General features: G+C 43.3%; 2 protein-coding genes across 2 annotated transcripts in view; both read right to left on the bottom strand.

Annotated features, from left to right (window-relative positions):
• Positions 1 to 3,512: 3,512 nt before the first annotated feature.
• The window catches only part of LOC123765735 (lysosome membrane protein 2), a 211,498-nt gene continuing 195,652 nt past the window's right edge, over positions 3,513 to 19,358 (bottom strand). The window contains 1 exon segment of the mRNA XM_069337228.1: positions 3,513 to 6,419. Coding sequence (XP_069193329.1) covers positions 6,393 to 6,419 — 27 coding nt within the window. The 3' untranslated portion in view covers positions 3,513 to 6,392.
• LOC138371854 (uncharacterized) lies at positions 4,425 to 5,425 on the bottom strand. Its single transcript, XM_069336888.1, has 3 exons — positions 5,374 to 5,425; positions 4,602 to 4,970; positions 4,425 to 4,519 (listed from the first exon to the last, which is right to left on the bottom strand). Exons 1-3 carry the CDS (start codon positions 5,423 to 5,425, stop codon positions 4,425 to 4,427), a joined length of 516 nt encoding a protein of 171 aa, XP_069192989.1.

Genomic DNA, 19,358 nt, shown 5'->3' with positions numbered 1-19,358 from the left:
ATATATATATATATATATATATATATATATATATATATATATATATATATATATATATATATATATACACACACACAGTGGAATCTTGGATTACAAGCGTCCCTGGTTATGAGTTTTTCGGGTTACGAACAGGACTTGGATGGAAAATTTGCATCGGGTAACGTGTGTGTTGATATGCATACGGGCTGAACTAGTGCGTGGTGGTACGGCGATAGCCGCTCAGTTTACTAGTGCCTCGCGCCTAGTGATTATCCTGCCTGAATTCTTCCCAAGGATTTACAGTGTTTTGTCGGATATTTGGCTATTTGAGCATAAAAGTTGTTATTATATATCTTGCCATGGGTCCCAAGAAAGCCAGTGGTAAGGTTCAAGCTAAGAAAATAGTTGTGAGTAGAGGCAGTAGAGGATGTCCTTTCCTCATTAAGAAAATGTGTGTAGTATGGGAAGAACTGCAAAGTTCTGCTGAAAAAACTCACCCAGATAAAGCTGTAGGAGGCTGTTGCATTGACCTTTTAAATGACAATGTGATATCTTACTACAGACAAGTGTTGCAAAGAAGGGAAAAACAATCTTCAATGGATCGTTTCGTTGTGAGAAAATCAAGCAGTTAGCCACAACCAGGACCTAGTGGTATGCAGGCAACACGTGCCAGAGTGCACTCCAGAGAGGTCCTCACTGCCTGATGTTATAATGGAAGGGGACTCCCCCTTCCAAACAGTAACACCACCACTCCTCCCCCCTCCTCACCATCTTCCATATGCCAACAGCAGTCATCAGCAAGGGTAAGTAATAACTTGAACATAGTTTTGTAGTGTAGATTTAGATGAATTAGGTATAAAATGTAGTTTGAAGTGAGGTTTTTGGGTAGTCAGGAAAAGATTAATTCATTTCCCATTATTTCTTATGGGGAAATTAGCTTCGGTTTACGAGTTTTCGGATTACGAGCCGTCTCCAGGAAAGGATTAAACTCTTAAACTGAGGTACCCCTGTATATACAAGAGAGCTTAAATGGTCCCCAAGCCATAAACCACTGAGAACTCCATGACCCGACAAGGTTTTGAACCTGCATAGCCAGGGCTTATCCCCAACATACATACTACTGAAACCACATCACCAGCAATTGCTTGGGAAGTGGTTTCAGTCGTGCTCATTCCCAACTCACAAAGGTCAATTCCAGGTTCAACTCCCAGGTGGGACAGAAATAGTTGGGAGCATTTCCTGTCACCTAATATCTCTGTTCATCTAGCAGTAAATAGGTACCCCAGGAGTTAATCAGCTTGTTGTGGGGTTGCAACTTGTTGATGTGGATTGCAATGTGCAATCAACTTACACATGGGGAGAGTCAGTAATTCAACCTTGGGGCGGTGGAGGACATCGATATAAGCCTAACACGTATATATACACTGGTTCCATGTCCCCAACACAATGAATTATAACAGCTGTCAACACAATAAAAAAAACAGCTATCACTGGAAACAACTGTTACTGGAAATAACAGCCATCACAGGAAATGACAAAAGCTATCACACTGGAAACACAATAACATCACTTACTGGAAAGACAAAAACAGCTGTCAATGGAAAGAAAACAACAGCTGCCACTGGAATGACAACAGCCGGCACAGGTGCGTCTAATTACCCAGTGCTATCCAAAGCTACTCAAAGCTACCCAAAGCTTCCTAGCATTACATAAGTAATGAAGAACTATGATACATTTACATACTATAATGTTGGTGCTGAATGTAGGACATGAAAAAAACCAGCGTTGAATGTAATGAAACGCCATTTTCTGGGTGAGCCCCGGAGGCTCCCTGGAGCTTGTTGGGCTAATGTACTTTATATTAGACCAGGACATTAGCTATGGAGTTCAGACTCCATGGAGTTCAGACCTACCAGGCACCAGAGCTGGAACCTGGCCCCTTCAGAGAGGTTTCAGGGAGCAATGGCCCTGGGAAAACCCCCTTGTAGTTAGGGTTTTTCCTTATCTGTCATCGACCGGGGTTAGGCACCCAGAAAGGTAGGCATAACAAAACAAACCCCACATGGTAAGAAACTAAAACAAAAAACCCAGCAGAAAGGTAGAAAATCCCTACAATCCCAAGGAAACAAGCAAACAAGCACACATCACACTTAACTGCCATGCCGCTCGTCCGTGCAGCCCTCCCCTCCTCAAGAGGAGGAGGGGGGGGGGGGCCCCAGACCTCAACATGCCGGCTGCCTAGCCCTCCAGTTCGGAAGCTAAACTTCAACCAACGCGAAAAAACGCCGACCGGTTGGAGGGAGGGTTGCCAGGGAGCCTCCAGGGCTCACCCAGAAAATGGCGTTTCATTACATTCTGATGTAATGAAACATCATTACATCAGAATGATTTCTGACGTAATGAATTTTTATTACATCTGGAAAGGTTTTCAAGATGTATTTTTTTTTCTCTGGAGAGCCCCTACAGCTCCCTGGAGCTACATACCCAAAGAGATGGAAGAAAAAGGGCCGACCTGGCAGGCGACCAGCCACAAACTCTGCAATGCGAAGTTGAGACAAGAGGCAGCAACCTGCGACCCAAAGCAACACAAGAACACCCAGGAGCAGACACGCTCACGAAAGAACAGGCGGCCAGGAACCTGTGCAACCTCCAAATCCCCTCACTCGAAATGAGCCCAAGACATGTTACCATATACGGCAGTGAAAGCTGCAAACGTCCGAACAGCACGGGCGCAAGGATAGACCGCAAGTCGGTAGACTTAATGAACCCTGCGGATGACCTGGGAGACCCGAGCCCTGGAAGAGGGAACGAGGGAAACAGGATCAACCTAAAATGCATTCCCAGCCACGGCATGCAGGTAATGGGGAAGAGCTGCAACCAGTCACAACACATGATGCACCCCCAGCTGAACCAGCCAAGCATCAATAACCCAAGGACCCCTCCAGAAAGCAGCCATCTCGGCCTTTGCCAGAAAGACGAAGAAGGCTGCAAACACACAAACCTACCACCAGTACCAAAAGAGCAGAAACCCCTGTGCCGGAGGAGAGCCGGAAGCTCCCCAACCCGACCCGCAGAGGCCAATGACAACTAAAAAAAAGAAGGCCTTTGAAAAACAATCTTGAACCGATGGGGCTACCGCAAACTGAGGAGAGGAAAGATAAGAGAGCACCCTGACCAAGGACCAGGACGGCTCAAGTGGCACATGAGCAGGTCGGAGGTGAAACAAAGCACAAGAAAACGTACGGAACGGGGTGGATGTGACGTCCACCTCGAACACAAGCTGGAGCGGCTCCACCAGCACCGCACGATATGAGGCGACAGTAAGAAGCATCAATTAACGGTCCTGAAAAACCAAGAAAGGGACAAGACAACCCGATGTGAAAGAGAAGACAACCTACGAAGAGCATGAAAAAGGTGAAAAGAAAAGCCAGGAAATTACATACTGTCGCCGAGACGAAACATGCAGGTGGGACACCCTCAACGAAGCCATCTGATCACCATAAGAGATGGTGATACGCCCGCGTCAAAAGACCAGACGTGACGAGCCGAGGAGAAGGGGGGTTTTAACCCCCCTTAACCACAAGGGGGTTTTCCAGGGCCATTGCTCCCTGAAACCTCAGTGAAGGGGCTAGATTCTGGCTCTGGTCCCTGATAGGTCTGAACTCCATAGCTAATGGCCCAGTCTAATATAAAGTACATTACCCTGATAAGCTCCAGGGAGCTATAGAGGTTTCTCACAGAAAAACATATTTTTACTCTGAAATTATATAATTTTATAACGAAATTGGGTCCATCTAATTACCCAAAGTCACAACATTATCGCTTGGAGCGTTGACTTCCTGTGGCATCATCTGCTGCTTAATTTCATCTAATTTCATTATAAAATTATATAATTTAAAGTGGAAATATATTTTTCCAAGTTCTACATTCAGCACCAACATTATAATGAGTAAATATTAAATATATCATAGTTCTTCATTACTTATGTAATGCTAAGAAGCTTTTGGCAGCTTTAAGATAATTTGGGTAGCTCTGTGTAATTAGACGGCACAACTGGCACTGGAAGATAACAGCTATAACTTGAGAGAACATTAGCCATCACTGGAAAGAACAACAGCTGTTACTAGAAACATAACAGCTGTCATTGGAAGCAATTACAGTTTTCACTGGAAGTAACAACAGCTGTCACTTGGAACAACAACAGTTGTCTCTGGAAAGAACACTACACTGTAGCTGGCACTGGAAAGACAACAGCTGGCACTGGAAAGACAACAGCTGGCACTGGAAAGACAACAGCTGACACTGGAAAGACAACAGATGTCACTGGAAAGACAACAGCTGTCACTTGGAACAACAACAGTTGTCTCTGGAAAGAACAATAGCTGTCACTAGAAAGACAACAGCTGCCACTAGAAACATCAGTTGTCACTGGAAACACATCAACTTCAGCCATTGGAAAATATAAGAACTACTGTCATTGGAAGTACAACAACAGCTGTTACTGAGAGCACAACAATTGTTACTGGAAAGCCAACAACAGCTGTAAGTAGAAACAAAACAGTTGTCACTGGAAACAATAACAGCTGTTACTGGAGAACCAACATCAACTGAAAATGGATAACCAACATCAGCTGAAAATGGATAACCAACATCAGCTGTTATTGGAGAACCAACATCAACTGAAAATGGATAACCAACATCAACTGAAAATGGAGAACCAACATCAACTGTTACTGGAGAACCAACATTAGCTGAAAATGGAGAACCAACATCAACTGAAAATGGATAACCAACATCAGCTGAAAAGAGATAACCAACATCAACTGAAAATGGATAACCAACATCAGCTGAAATTGGAGAACCAACATCAACTGTTATTGGAGAACCAACATCAGCCAAAATTGGAGAACCAACATCAGCCAAAATTGGAGAACCATCATCAGCCAAAATTGGAGAACCAACATCAGCTGTTACTGGAGAACCAACATCAGCTGAAAATGGAAATATCAGCTATCCCTGGAAACACAACTACTGTCACCAGGGTAAACAGAAGCTATCAATGGGAGCAATAGCAGGTGTCTTTAGGAATATAATGGTTTTATGTTGTTATAAATATAATGGCTGTTACTGTAAATACAGCAGCAGCTATCACTGAAAGTATGAGAGGTCACTGGACATACAACAGCAGCTATCTTATGAAATGTAAGAGTTATCACTGGAAATACAGCAGCACTGCCACAGAAAATGTGACAGCTGCAACACTTAGAAAATAGCAACTGTCATTGCATGAAATACAGTATCAAATGTCAATGAAAATACAAGCTATCATCAAAAAAATACAACAGAAACTGTCATTGTATATACAATATCAAATGTTACTGGAAATACACCAACCTGTTGGTAAAAATACAACAGTAGCTGGTAATGGAAATACAATAGCAGCCATAATTGGAGATACAATATCAGGTGTTACTGGAAATGCAATGGCAGATGCACCTGTAAATGCAGTGATATGTCTTGGCAATAGAACACCTATTGCTGTTGGACATACAATACTTGTTCTTTGGGATTACAACAATTGTTAGTTGAAATACAGCTGCAACTATCAATGGTAATACAATAACATCTGTCATTGAAAATACAGTATATAATAGTCACTATCAGTGAAATGCATTAGCTATCATTGTAAACATAATGGCAGCAGAAATTGTAAAACCAAACAATGTCAATAAAAATAAAACAGTTGATAGTGAAAATACAATTAGCTGTCATGAAATGTACCAGGTTTCATTGGAAATATGACAAATGACATTGTAAATACAACAACTGTCATTCATAAAGCTGTTATTGGAAATACAATAGAAATCTTTGGAATTACAACAGCTGACATCAGAATAACTGTCAACATAAACAACTGCAACTGGAAGCACCCAAACAAGTATAAAACATTGCCATCCCAGCTGCAATTAGAGGTACAAGAGCAGGCACAGCTGCTGACACAATCGCATCTGTGATTGGAAATACTGAACAATTATAGATTTATAAAACATCTTTCTTTAAAGTGTGGTTTGGGTATCAGCTCATCTAAAGATCTCTCAATGATGTCCACATGTGTATGTCCTCAAGAATAAAATAGGGGAATCTTTGACAAGCTTCCAGCTTCCTGTGTTTGTTGAGGCCACTAGAGCTGGCTGTCTTCAGGTAAATTCAAGTAAACTTGATACACAATCTATTCACACCTGTCTATGTTTGTATGGTCAAACTGCTACATTTTACACTTTAAGAAATTAGAGAAGTGCTGTGTTCAATGGTAGCATCTTGAAGGCCAAATTTTAAGGCAAGAGATTTTTCTGATTAACGTAAGAGTTTATCACAGTTGATGGCTTCTGCCCACCTTCACACGAACTCCAAGTTTAAAGCTTCTGCTGCCCATGGGTTCTCTGTAAATATATTGATAACTGATCAGACTGATGATACAATTTGAAAGTAAGTCTTATATTTAGAGAATAAGTCTCAATAATGTTGCTGAAAACAAATGACCTAACTCACACAAATGCAGTACAGTGAAATGAGAGTAACAACATTCTGCCCTGTCTTAGACCCTTATCCAGGGCGGACCAAAATGTCATCACTTTCATTTCATGTGTGTTATTTGGGTAACTTATTTAAAATTTTGTATTCAGAAGTAGATAGTGCACTGTATTCTTTATTGCTTTATAACAAAATCTTCCCTCAGTTAAGGCAAGAGTGAGCAAGTACGTGACCTAAATTTATAGCTATACAGTACTGTCTAAACTGGTAATCCCAATCACATGGAGCCCATTCCCATTTGACTTAGCCAAATTTCTTACAAGGATTTTCCAAAATTGAACAAATGTGCAATTTTTTTTTATACCACAATTTAACTGGTTATACCCACTGCTTACTTGAAAATGATAAACAAGACTTCATTGGGGTTATCTAGAATAAGGATTACCAAGTTATTACAGTACAGTCATACTAATTTAGCATGTTCTCTCCATAATTACATTACATGATCTAAATTTGTAATGAGGTATAAAGCTGAACTTACACACTATACTGTATAAACAACAAACCTGCTACATAGAGAGAAGAACTATGAAAGGCTTATAGTACTTGAAATAATGAGACTATTTTGTAAACAAATAAAGTTATAATTTTATCCTTAATAATAACAGACAAATATATTTGTAGCTTTTCCTAGATATCAACAAATGGTGTCTAACCTCAAATATGCTGAGACTAGAATGAAGTTAGGTAGGCTATAATCACTAACATAACCAGATAGATGGGGAGACACACACAAAGTAACACTCAACATGTCTGAAACACACTGTGTATTAGTGGCTTTATGTACTGAACATGTCTTACCTATTAATTCTTCACACTCTTCATCTATCATATATACTCATACATAAATATTATTATTATTATTATTACTATTATTATTATTATTATTATTTTATTATTATTATTATTATTATTATTATTATTATTATTATTATTATTATTATTATTATTATTATGTACAATGAAATTACAAGTATGTGATATGTCAATGAGAAAATATTGAAGCCATATTTTGGGATCGAACCTGCATGTGTAGTCCAGTTGGTAGTGCCTGAGCCTGAGGAGTTCAGGTATGTGGGTTCAATCCCATCAACGGCTTCAATATTTACTCACTCAGTAATATATATACTCAAAATCTGTTGACTGATGTAGCCAGGAGAGAAGTGTTATTTCTAGAGATGATGCAGATCCAATCATTCTAGCTAGCTGGTGCCCGCCTTATATTGCTGAGGCCAGGCTCAGCCCAGAGTAGTAGACGGAGTGCTGGGTCATGACTGGCCGCCTGCAGGCCAATACTGTTTGTGCGCTGGTTAATCACCGGACTCACATTTCCAGTTACATTCAGGCATGACTGAGTGTGGCCACAGACGTTCTGCCATTCCCAGGAGACTTGTACTGTCTGGTGGGACACTACATATTCAGCAAATTAAGTTTTTTAGTCCCAACTGATGAATTAAAATACAAAAGTTTGTAAATGCTTTAATAAAGTTAACTCCCAGTTTGGACTGACATGAATTTGTGTAATGATATGAATCATCAATAAAAAAATCTCTGTAATTCTCTGAATTATATCATTCAATATTTATTTGTATTGCATTGATATTTAATTTCACAGCAGTCTTAAATACAAAAATCAAGCAATGTAGTGGGAAGACCTTTTCTTTTGAGCATCTATGTAGCTTCTTGAGCTTTAGAATGAAACCGGTAAAGCCAGAGATAAATAAGACAAATGATCATTGCTACAAGGATACTACCATACTTTAATGTGCTTGACTGTCATAAGATAGTAGCCCAGGGCAACTGAACAGGGCAGGATTTAAGGTAGGGCTCACACTGCTGCAGACTGGCCATGGCCCAATGCTTTCCGAGAGCCCTGTGTAGCTTTGATTATGGCAAGAAATTCTGCTATTTGCCCTTTTTCATCCTTGGCCCTATAGTAAAGGTTAATCTATGCTATAGTAAAAACATGTATTCCACAGTCAGGGTTTGTTGTAACTATGGAAGAAGTGAGCAATCATCGAAGTTAAATGTATTTTGAAAGTAGTGCCAAGTAACAGTTCATCTGCACATGAGCAGGTTTGAATTTCACTATGTGAGGGGTGCCCTGAGGTGGGGGTTTACCTTATTTGCCATTGACTGGGATTAGGCACCCAGGAAGGTAGGCGTAACAAAACAGACCCCACAAGGTAAGAAAAATGCAAACGGAAGCCGAACAAAGAGGTAGAACACCCTCACTTCCCAGGAAAGAAGCAAACAAACAAACATCACATCAAGCCTGGTTGATTACCTGGTTGATGGGGTTCTGGGAGTTCTTCTACTCCCCAAGCCCGGCCCGAGGCCAGGCTTGACTTGTGAGAGTTTGGTCCACCAGGCTGTTGCTTGGAGCGGCCCGCAGGCCCACATACCCACCACAGCTGATCAGGAACTTCTCTTAGAAAACAGTCCAGTTTTCTCTTAAAGATGTCCACGGTTGTTCCGGCAATATTTCTTATAGTCGCTGGGAGGACGTTGAACAGCCGCGGACCTCTGATGTTTATACAGTGTTCTCTGATTGTGCCTATGGCACCTCTGCTCTTCACTGGTTCTATTCTGCATTTTCTTCCATATCGTTCACTCCAGTATGTTATTATTTTACTGTATAGATTTGGGACCTGGCCCTCCAGTATTTTCCATGTGTACAGTATATTATTTGGTATCTCTCTCGTCTCCTTTCTAGAGAGTACATTTGGAGAGCTTTGAGACGATCCCAATAATTTAGGCATTTTATCTCGTCTATGCGTGCCGTATATGTTCTCTATAATTCCCTCTAATTCAGCAATCTCTCCTGCTCTGAAGGGGAAAGTGAGTACTGAGCAGTACTCAAGACGGGACAGCACAAGTGACTTGAAGAGTATAACCATTGTGATGGGATCCCTGGATTTGAAAGTTCTCATAATCCATCCTATCATTTTCCTGGCTGACACAATATTTGCTTGGTTATGCTCCCTAAACGTTAGATCGTCGGACATCATTATTCCCAAATCCTTTACATGCTGTTTTCCTACTATGGGCAGATTCGTTTGCATTTTGTACCCTGTATTATGTTTCAGATCCTCATTTTCCCGTACCTGAGTAGCTGAAATTTATCACTGTTAAACATCATGTTATTTTCTGCTGCCCAATCGAAAACTTTGTTGATATCTGCTTGTAATTTTTCAATGTCTTCAGCAGAGGTAATTTTCATGCTGATTTTTGTGTCATCTGCAAAGGATGACGCGAAGCTGTGACGTGTATTTTTGTCTATATCTGATATGAGAATAAGGAACAGTAGCAGTGCAAGGACTGTACCTTGAGGTTCGGAGCTTTTAACTGCGCTTGGATTTGATTTGATTTGATTGACTGTTACTCTTTGTGTTCTGTTCGACAGGAAATTGAGTATCCAGCATCCTACTTTACCAGTTATTCCCATTGATCTCATTTTGTGTGCTATCACCCCATGGTCACATTTGTCGAACGCCTTTGCATAGTCTGTGTATACAACATCTGCATTTTGCTTTTCTTCTAGAGCTTCTGTGATTTTGTGATAGTGGTTGAGTAACTGTGACAGACAGGATCTTCCTGCTCTAAATCCATGTTGTCCTGAGTTGTGTAACTCATTATTTTCCATAAAACTAGAAATTTGATTCCTAATCACTCTTTCAAACACTTTTATTATGTGTGATGTTAGTGCAACTGGTCTATAATTTTTTTGCCAAGGCTTTACTACCTCCATTGTGCAGAGGAGCTATATCTGCAGATTTAAGTGCAGCTGGTATCTCCCCTGTATCCAGGCTCTTTCTCCATATTACGCTGAGTGCTCGCGCTATTGGTACTTTACATTTCTTTATGAATACTTGAATTCCATGAGTCAGGCCCAGGAGCTGAGTGCATGGGCATATTGTCAATTTCTCTTTCAAAGTTTTCCGAGTTCGTGTTAATATCCGTTATATTGTCTGCAGCTTGAATGTCATTCATAACGAAGCTGTCTGGGTCATCAACTTTCATGTTGTTTATTGGTGTGCTAAACATAGCCTCATACTGGCTTCTTAGAATTTTACTAATCTCTTTGTTGTCCTCTGTGTACGAACCTTCATTTGTAATTAATGGTCCAATACTGGTCGAGGTTTTTAATTTTGATTTTGCGTATGTGAAAAAATATTTTGAATTTTTCTTTATCTCTTGTATAGCTTTCTGTTCCAATTCCATTTCCTCAGACTCATATGATCGCTTCAACGTTTGTTCTATTTCTTTGATCTTCCTGCTTAGGTTTATTTTTCTTTCTTCTGATAGTCGTATCTGCCGAAGCATTTCTGTTATTTTTTTCCTTCTCCTGTACAGTCGTCTGCGTTCTCTTTCTAGAGTGGTCCTCTTTCTGCCCCTCCTCACAGGCACGTGCTTCAAGCAGACCTTGTAAGCTTCAGCCGTCAGTTGATCTATTCCCTGTAATTTATAATTTTTTAATTACCTAAGTGTAGTTACAGGATGAGAGCTACGCTCGTGGTGTCCCGTCTTCCCAGCACTCTCACTCTCTCACAGCACTGTGTGGGAGTTTTGTCGCTTAAGACCGTCTCCCATTGAATGGTTGCAAGGTCTACATTTATTTTTTCCCAGTCGATCCTCTTCTTGTTGAAATTGAATTGATTAAATACTCCTTCTCACCTGTTGGGTTTCTTAGACCTACTACTGTTATTTATGCTAGTTTACACTTCAATGAGCTTATGGTCTGAGTATGTAGTATCTGAGATTGTAATGTCTCTGATTAGTTCATCATTGTTTGTGAATAACAAGTCTAGTGTGTTTTCGTTCCTAGATGGTTCTGTAATCTGTTGATTGAGCGAGAATTTGTCACAAAATCTCAAAAGTTCTCTGACCTGGGGTTGGTTATTTCCCGGGTCATTCCCTGCTATGATATTTGTGTTTACCATTCTCCATCTTAGACTTGGTAAATTGAAATCTCCAAGGAAGATAATATCTGGAGCTGGGTTTGCTAGATTATCAAGGATGTTTTCTATTTTGTGCATCTGCTCTGTGAATTCCTCAACCGTCGTCGCATTGCTCATCCGCGCAGCTCCCCCCCCTCTTGGGAGGGGGGGGGGGTAGGGAGCCTCGGACCCCACCATGCTGGCTACCTCGTTCGGAGACTAAGCATTGAAAGCAAAACAAAACCGCCGACTGGAAGGAGAGAGGGTGCCCAGGGAGCCTCTGGGGCTCACCCAGAAAAAGGCGGTTCATTACATTCAACTCTGGTTTTCTGGGGGGAGCCCTTATGGTTCCCTGGAGCTACATAACCAAGGATAAGTAAAAGAGGGACACACCCGGGAGGCGGTCACCAAACGCTTCTCAACTCGAAAGCAAAACAACTGGCTACAACCTGCGACCCAAAGCAACACACGAACACCCAGGACTAGGAATGTAAACCAAATATCCTGCGGCCAGGACTCTGTATGACGTCCAAAATCCCTGCACTTGAATAACAGCCCAAGACATGTTGTTGAAGATGGCAGCCAAAGCAGCAAACATCCAAACGTCATGGGCATGAGGAAAGACTGCAGGCTGGCTAAACTTAATAACCCTGTGGGCGACCTAGGAGACACAAGCCCTGAGGAGGCCAGAGGTGAAACAAAGCACAAGAAAGCTTATGGAACAGGGCAGAAGTGATAACGACCCCCGGATGCAAGCTTCGGCGGCTCTCCAGCACTACATAATACGAGGCGATATTAGTAGGCATTAGGCAGGCCAAAGGTGAAACAACGCATGACAACCTTCAAAATGTCACCGCAGAAGTATTGACACTTAACCCTTAAACTGCGCATGGCGTATATATATACACCATGAGTAACATGTCCCACGGTGCGCATGGTGTACAGTATATATACGCCATAGGGTGCCTGGCACGATTCAAATGGCCCGCGGCTACACGGGGTTCACATCAGCTTCCTCAGGGCTCTTGTAAACAGACACCATGTTTAAAAAAAATCAAAATCATGGGCAATATTCTCCGGTGTGAGAGCCACAGTACTGTGGGAGCAACCAAGGCTGGTGCACGCAGCATGAGCTAACAGCATTGCTGTTCAGCTTGTGACCAAAGCATCGCCTAAAAATGTCAAAATAAATATGTAACTGCTATTATTTAGCGATGACAGTATTACAGATGACCCCTGTGATAAAAATGACCAGGATTGTGATAATAGCAGGAGTGTTGTGATAATTACCGCTGTGTGGGAGGAGCAATGCTGAGGGAGGGAGGGAGGGAGATTGCTGACTGTGCGTCCATCTGTTATTATCTGCATTCACCATACCAGCTCGGTGGTTCTCTATGGTGAACACAAATGTAGATACTTATATATAATGTGTGTATTAGTGTAATAACAGCAAAAGGATTATGGTGAGAGGAGCCATTTGGGTGATGGAGGTGGCGTCATCTGCATGACTTGTCTGGCTGTGTAGAGGGTGGCCACTATGCTCTTTGGGCACCCTACAAGCTTAGGTGTACAGTTACAGTGCATATAACATGTAGATACTTATATATAATGTGTGTATAGAGTGTAATAACACCCCAAACAGTATTGGTGGGGGAGAAATTTTAGTACACCTGACCTTGAATGAGGGAGGGAGGCAGCCACCAGCTGACTGTGTGTAGCGATGTCTCTTAGTGCCTGAACTAATTATATCAGCTTAATTGTACAGTTATGGTGAACAAAACATGTAGACTGTGACTTCACAGATTCACGGCCTATTATTCCTATTATTTTGAATTGCCATAAGGCTGGAATGTTCATTCTGTGCTTTTGTTTTACATATCTGCACAATCAAGAAACATCTGTGCACCATGTTGGCTCCAAATGCACGCATTGCGTCAGTGATGGCTGACTGGTGGGTGGATGGACGATGGAGCTGAGGTGGGAGGCAGTATGAATGAGGGGGGGGGGGAGAATCAGTGAGAGAGGGGGGGGAGAGAGATGCTAGGAGGGAGGGGGAGGTATGGAGAGATGTTAGGAGGTAGGGAGAGATGCTAAGAGGGAGGGGGAGGTAGGGAGAGATGCTAGGAGGTAGGCAGGAAGGGATGGAAGTAGTGAGAATTAGGGAGGGAAAGGCAGGCTGGCAGGCACAGGCAGGCAGGCAGGCACAGGCAGGCAGACAGGCAGGAAGGCAGGCAGGCTAGCTTGCAGGCAGGGAGTGAGTGGTAGTCACGCGGTTGAACCGCGTGACCTTGAGAGATGGGATGTAGGGGGGGCGGGTGGTTTGTTGGTGGTGGGGGTGAGACCGGCTCATTCCCGAAGATAAGCCTAACACACACTACCCGTTAGCATGATGGCAGGGGTGGAGGCAGGCTGGCTGGAAAGGAAGCAGGCTGGCAGGCTGGCAGGCAGGCTGGCTGGCAGGCTGGGAAGGAGGCAGGCTGGGAAGAAGGCAGGCTGGGAAGGAGGCAGGCTGGGAAGGAAGCAGGCTGGCAGGCTGGGAAGGAGGCAGGCAGGCAGGCTGGGAAGGAAGCAGGCTGGCAGGCTAGGAAGGAGGCAGGCTGGCAGGCTGGGAAGGAGGCAGGCTGGCAGGCTGGGAAGGAGGCAGGCTGGCAGGCTGGGAAGGAGGCAAGCTGGGAAGGAGGCAGGCTGGCAGGCTGGGAGGGAGGCAGGCTGGGAAGGAGGCAGGCTGGGAAGGAGGCAGGCTGGGAAGGAGGCAGGCTGGGAAGGAGGCAGGCTGGCAGGCTGGGAAGGAGGCAGGCTGGCAGGCTGGGAAAGAGGCAGGCTGGGAAGGAGGCAGACAGGCAGGCTGGGAAGGAGGCAGACAGGCAGGCTGGGAAGGAGGCAGGCTGGGAAGGAGGCAGGCTGGGAAGGAAGCAGGCTGGCAGGCAGGAAGCGATATATGGGTGTTGAAGTGAACTGTGAACCACGTGACCTTTGAGAGTGTGTGTGTGTGTGTATGGGTTTGGGGTGGGGGGTGGGGGTGGTGTGTCGGTGGTGGGGGGGAGAGGGGGAGGTGTGTCGGTGGTGGGGGGGAGAGGGGGAGGTGTGTCGGTGGTGGGGGGAGAGGGGGAGGTGTGTCGGTGGAGGGGGGAGATGGGGAGGTGTGTTGGTGGTGGGGGGAGATGGGGAGGTGTGTTGGTGGTGGGGGAGGGACCGGCTGACTCCGTAAGCCTAACCACACTCCACAGACCTGTGACCCAGATTTGTTTCTTAAATGTACAGTACATCATCGTATATTTTAGGCAGGATGTGCTACTTGTATATAATGTGTGTATATAGTGTAACAACAGCAAAACTATTTGTTTATTATTTTATGAACATAATAATTGAACCACTAATATGAACACATACTTTTGAGTATAGTGATGATTCACACATTTTATTATATAAATCTATCACACTACACACTATTGAATAATATTACTGCAAAAAAATAAGAAAAAATCAATCAGAGACATTGAAATAATTAGGTGATAATATCTTTGTGGCAACTCCCACCTGTCAGCTCGGGTGACGCTGACCGCTCTGTCAACACCCACATTTTGCCAGACTTCCTCGGCCTATTGTGCCCAAAATATGTCACCTACGATTCTTTTCCCCATGTTCAGGGAACACAAATTAACATTTTTAGAAGACTAAATAATTAAAAAAAAAAAAATTCTTGCACACGTGTAAATCTCCTCAGGACCCCTTAGCAGCTTAGGGGTTAATGCAATTTGCAGTGCTTTTGCCAGTACTAAATGAAAAGAAGCAACAATAATCGGCATCAGACACATAAAAACCAGCGTTGAATGTAATGAAATGCCATTTTCTGTGTGAGACCTGGAGGCTCCCTGGAGCTATCCAGGCTGATATGGATATATTAGCTTTCTGGCATCAGTCAATGTGCATGTAGTTCTTGCCTACCAGGGGACCATGAGCCAGAACCTTGCCTTAGAGAGGTATGAGGAGTAATGGCCTATAGAAACCTCAGTGTGATTGGGAGCATTCTATGGTAGTTAACCGTAACTACCTCTTACTTAAACTCCACCATTATGGAGTCCAAGGCATTGCCCTGAACTTTATCTGATCCTATCTTAGTGACAGACACCAATATGTAGCCATCAATGATATAACCTCTCCCACTCTATCATTAACCCTCAAACCGCGTATATCATATATAAATGATATCAGTGACAAAACCGAAACCTCGCACATCATTTATATACGATTTCGTGTCTAGCGCTATAATTTAAACACCCCGCCTGGAATAGGGGCAGCTATACTACAGCCACAACCGATAATTGCCAGATGCCACCTAGAAAAAAATCCAGGCCAACATTCTTGGGTGTTAGAGCGTCAGTATTGAGCAAGCCACCAAGGCTGGTGCATGCAGCACGAGCTCACAGCACCGCTGTTCAGCTTGTGACCACAGCATCTCCTACAAATGCCATAATATATATGATACTGCTATTATTTAGCAGTGATAGTATTACTGAAGCCCCCTGACTGTGATAAAACTGACCAGGATTCTGATAATAGCAGGATTGTGGTGATATTTAGCGCTGTGCTCCATGGAGGGAGGAGTAAGGCTGTGGAGGGAGGGTTGTGGCGTCGTCTTCTGACTGTGTGTGGCCACCATTTATTGACTGCGCTCACCATACCAGCTTAGTGGTTCGCTATGGTGAACACAAATGTAGATACTTATATATAACGTGTGTATAGTGTGAGATAACAGCGAGAGGATTAGGTTGGGAGCCGCCATTTTGGTGAGGGAGGAGCGTCGTCTGCACGACTTGTCATGTTGTTTACTGGTGGCCACTATGGTCTTTAGGCACCTTACCAGCTTATTTGTACAGGTATGGTGAATAAAACGGGTAGATACTTATATATAATGTGTGTATATAGCGTAATAACACCACAAACAATATTGTTGGAGGAGAAATATTAGTGCATTTGGCCTTGAGGGCGGCAGCCATCAACTGACTGTGTGAGTAGCTACATCTTTGTGCCTTTACTCACCATACAAGCTTAGATGTACAGTTATGGTGAACAAAACATGTAAATACGTATATATAACGTCTGTGTATAGTGAATAAATGCAAAAACAGTATTGTGGGAGGAGAATGAGGGTGAGTGAGGTGGTGTTGAGGGAGGGAGTGGCAGTGAGTGGCTCGCTGGTGTTTGGCGGTCACTCCTCGTTGCTTTTTGACTCACAAGACCAACTTAGTAGTTCGTTATGGCGAACAAAACATGCAGATACTTATATATAACCTGTGTATATAGTGTAACAACAGCAAAACTATTTGTTTATTGTTTGATGAACATAATAATTGAATCACTAATATGCACACCATAATTTTGAGTACAGCGATGGTTCACACATTTTATTATATAAATATACCACAATTCACTGTATGGAATAATATTACTGCAAAAAAACTAAGAAAAAATCAATCAGAGACATTAAAATAATTAGGTAATAATATATTTGTAGCAACTGACAGCTCGGGCGGAGTAGACCTTGTCTGGCGAAGGCTCTGCCAACGCCCCTTTTTTGCCACACTTCCCTACCCTATTGCTGCTAAAATATGCCACCTACGATTTTTTGTTATTTTTTCTGTGATCAGGGAACAAAAATAAACACTTCTATATGACGAAAGAATTTTTTGGATTTTTTTTTGTTGCGCCTGTGGATGTGAATTCCATTTGGGCCCCTAGTGGTTTGAGGGTTAACCATAGGGGTACCACAGGACAGCATCCTAGGACCCCTCCTATTTCTTATATATACATCAATGATCTGCCTAATGTCTCTAACATGGTTAAACCTATATTGTTTGCTGATGATACTACCCTCATCTACTCAGAACAACCCACGCATATTAAATAATGTTGTAAACAACGAATTAAGAAAAGTCCACTTATGGATGTTAACCAACAAACTCAAACTAAACATAGAAAAGACCTACTACATCTTATTTGGAAGCAAATCAACATATGCAATTCAGCTTCAGATAGACAATGTTAACATCAGCAATAAAAATGATGGAAAGTTCCTTGACCTATACTTAGACAAGAGACTCAACTTCAGCACCCACATAAAACACATAACTAAGAAAGTTTCTAAAACAGTTGGTATACTCTCTAAGATCAGATATTATGTACCCTACTCTGCTCTCTTCTCATTATATTATGCACTTATCTATCCCTATCTTACTTATGGTATCTGTGCATGGGGTTCAACCTCTGCAAACTACCTCAAGCCCGGCCATCATGACCCAGCAAAAATCTGCTATCAGAACAATAACAAACTCTGCTTTCAGACAACACACAGCTCCCCTGTTTAAATCCCTAAACATACTAAACATAAATTCACTCCACACATTCTCTTGTGTAATTACATTTACAAAACCCTTTTCTTAAGTGCCAACCCTATTCTGAAACTCTTCCTGGACAGATGTAACAGAACACATAATCATCACACCAGACATAAATATCTCTTTGATATCAACAGCGTCACACTTAATCTGTGTAAACACTCTATGCAAATAAAGGGACCTAGTCTATGGAACTCACTCCCTAAAAAATTGAAAAGCTGTCAGACTTTTGCCTTATTCAAAAATAAAACCAAAAAAACAGCATAGAATGTAATGAAACGCCATTTTCTGGGTGAGCCCCGGAGGCTCCCTGGAGCTTATTGGGCTAATGTATGTTATATTAGACCGGGACATTAGCTAAGGAGTTCAGACTTACCAGGGACCAGCGCCAGAACCTGGCCCCTTCAGAGAGGTTTCGGGGAGCAATGGCCCTGGAAAACCCCTTTGTGGTTGGGGTTTTACTTATCTGCCATCGACCGGGGTTAGGCACCCAGAAAGGTAGGCATAACAAAACAAACCCCACATGGTAAAAAACAAACAAAAAACCGAACAGAGAGGTAGAAACTCCCTACAATCACAAGGAAACTAGCAAACAAGCAAACATCACACTTTACTGCCACGCCGATCGTCCGCGCAGCCCTCCCCGCCCTGAGAGGGGGAGGGGGGAGCCCTGGACCTACCGCACCGGCTGCCAAGCTTCAGTTCGGAAGATAAGCTTCAACCAACGCGAAAAAACTGCCGACCGGTGGGAGGGAGGGTTGCCAGGGAGCCTCTGGGGCTCACCCAGAAAATGGCGTTTCATTACATTCAATGCTGGTTTTCTATGGGGAGCCCCTACAGCTCCCTGGAGCTTCATACCCAAAGAGAAGGAAAAGAAAGGGCTAACCCGGGAGGTGGCCGCCACAAACTCCACAACGTGAAACCGAGACAACAGGTTGCAACCTGCAACCCAAGGCAACAAAAACGCACAGGAGCAGGCGTGCATAAAGAATGGGCGGCTAAGAACCTGTGCGACCCTCAAATCCCTGCACCCGAAATGAGCCCTAGACGTCACCAACACAGCAGCAAAAGCTGCAAAGTCTGAACAGCACGGGCGCAAAGACAGACCGCAGGCTGGAAAAGTGAAAAACTCTGTGGACGACCTGGGAGACCCGAGCCCTGAAAACAGGGAATGAGGGGAACCGGATCAACCACAGCGCATCCCCAGACACGGTACGCAGGTAACGGCAAAAAGCACAACCGGACAACAACAGGACGCACCCCCCGGCCAAACTAATCAAGCATCAATAACCCAAGAACCCCTCCGGAAAGCAGCCGTCTCGACCGTCGCCAGGACGGAGAGAGGCTGCATACTTACAAATCTACCACCAGTACCAAAGAGCAGAAACCTGAACCGAAGGGGCTACCACAAACTGTGAAGATAAGAAGGCCCCCTGATCAAGGACCAGGACAG

This window comes from Procambarus clarkii, chromosome 37 (genome assembly GCF_040958095.1).
Source record: "Procambarus clarkii isolate CNS0578487 chromosome 37, FALCON_Pclarkii_2.0, whole genome shotgun sequence".
Lineage (NCBI taxonomy): Eukaryota > Metazoa > Arthropoda > Malacostraca > Decapoda > Cambaridae > Procambarus > Procambarus clarkii.
Note: the sequence above shows the minus strand (reverse complement) of the source record. Positions and strands in the feature narration are given on the sequence as shown.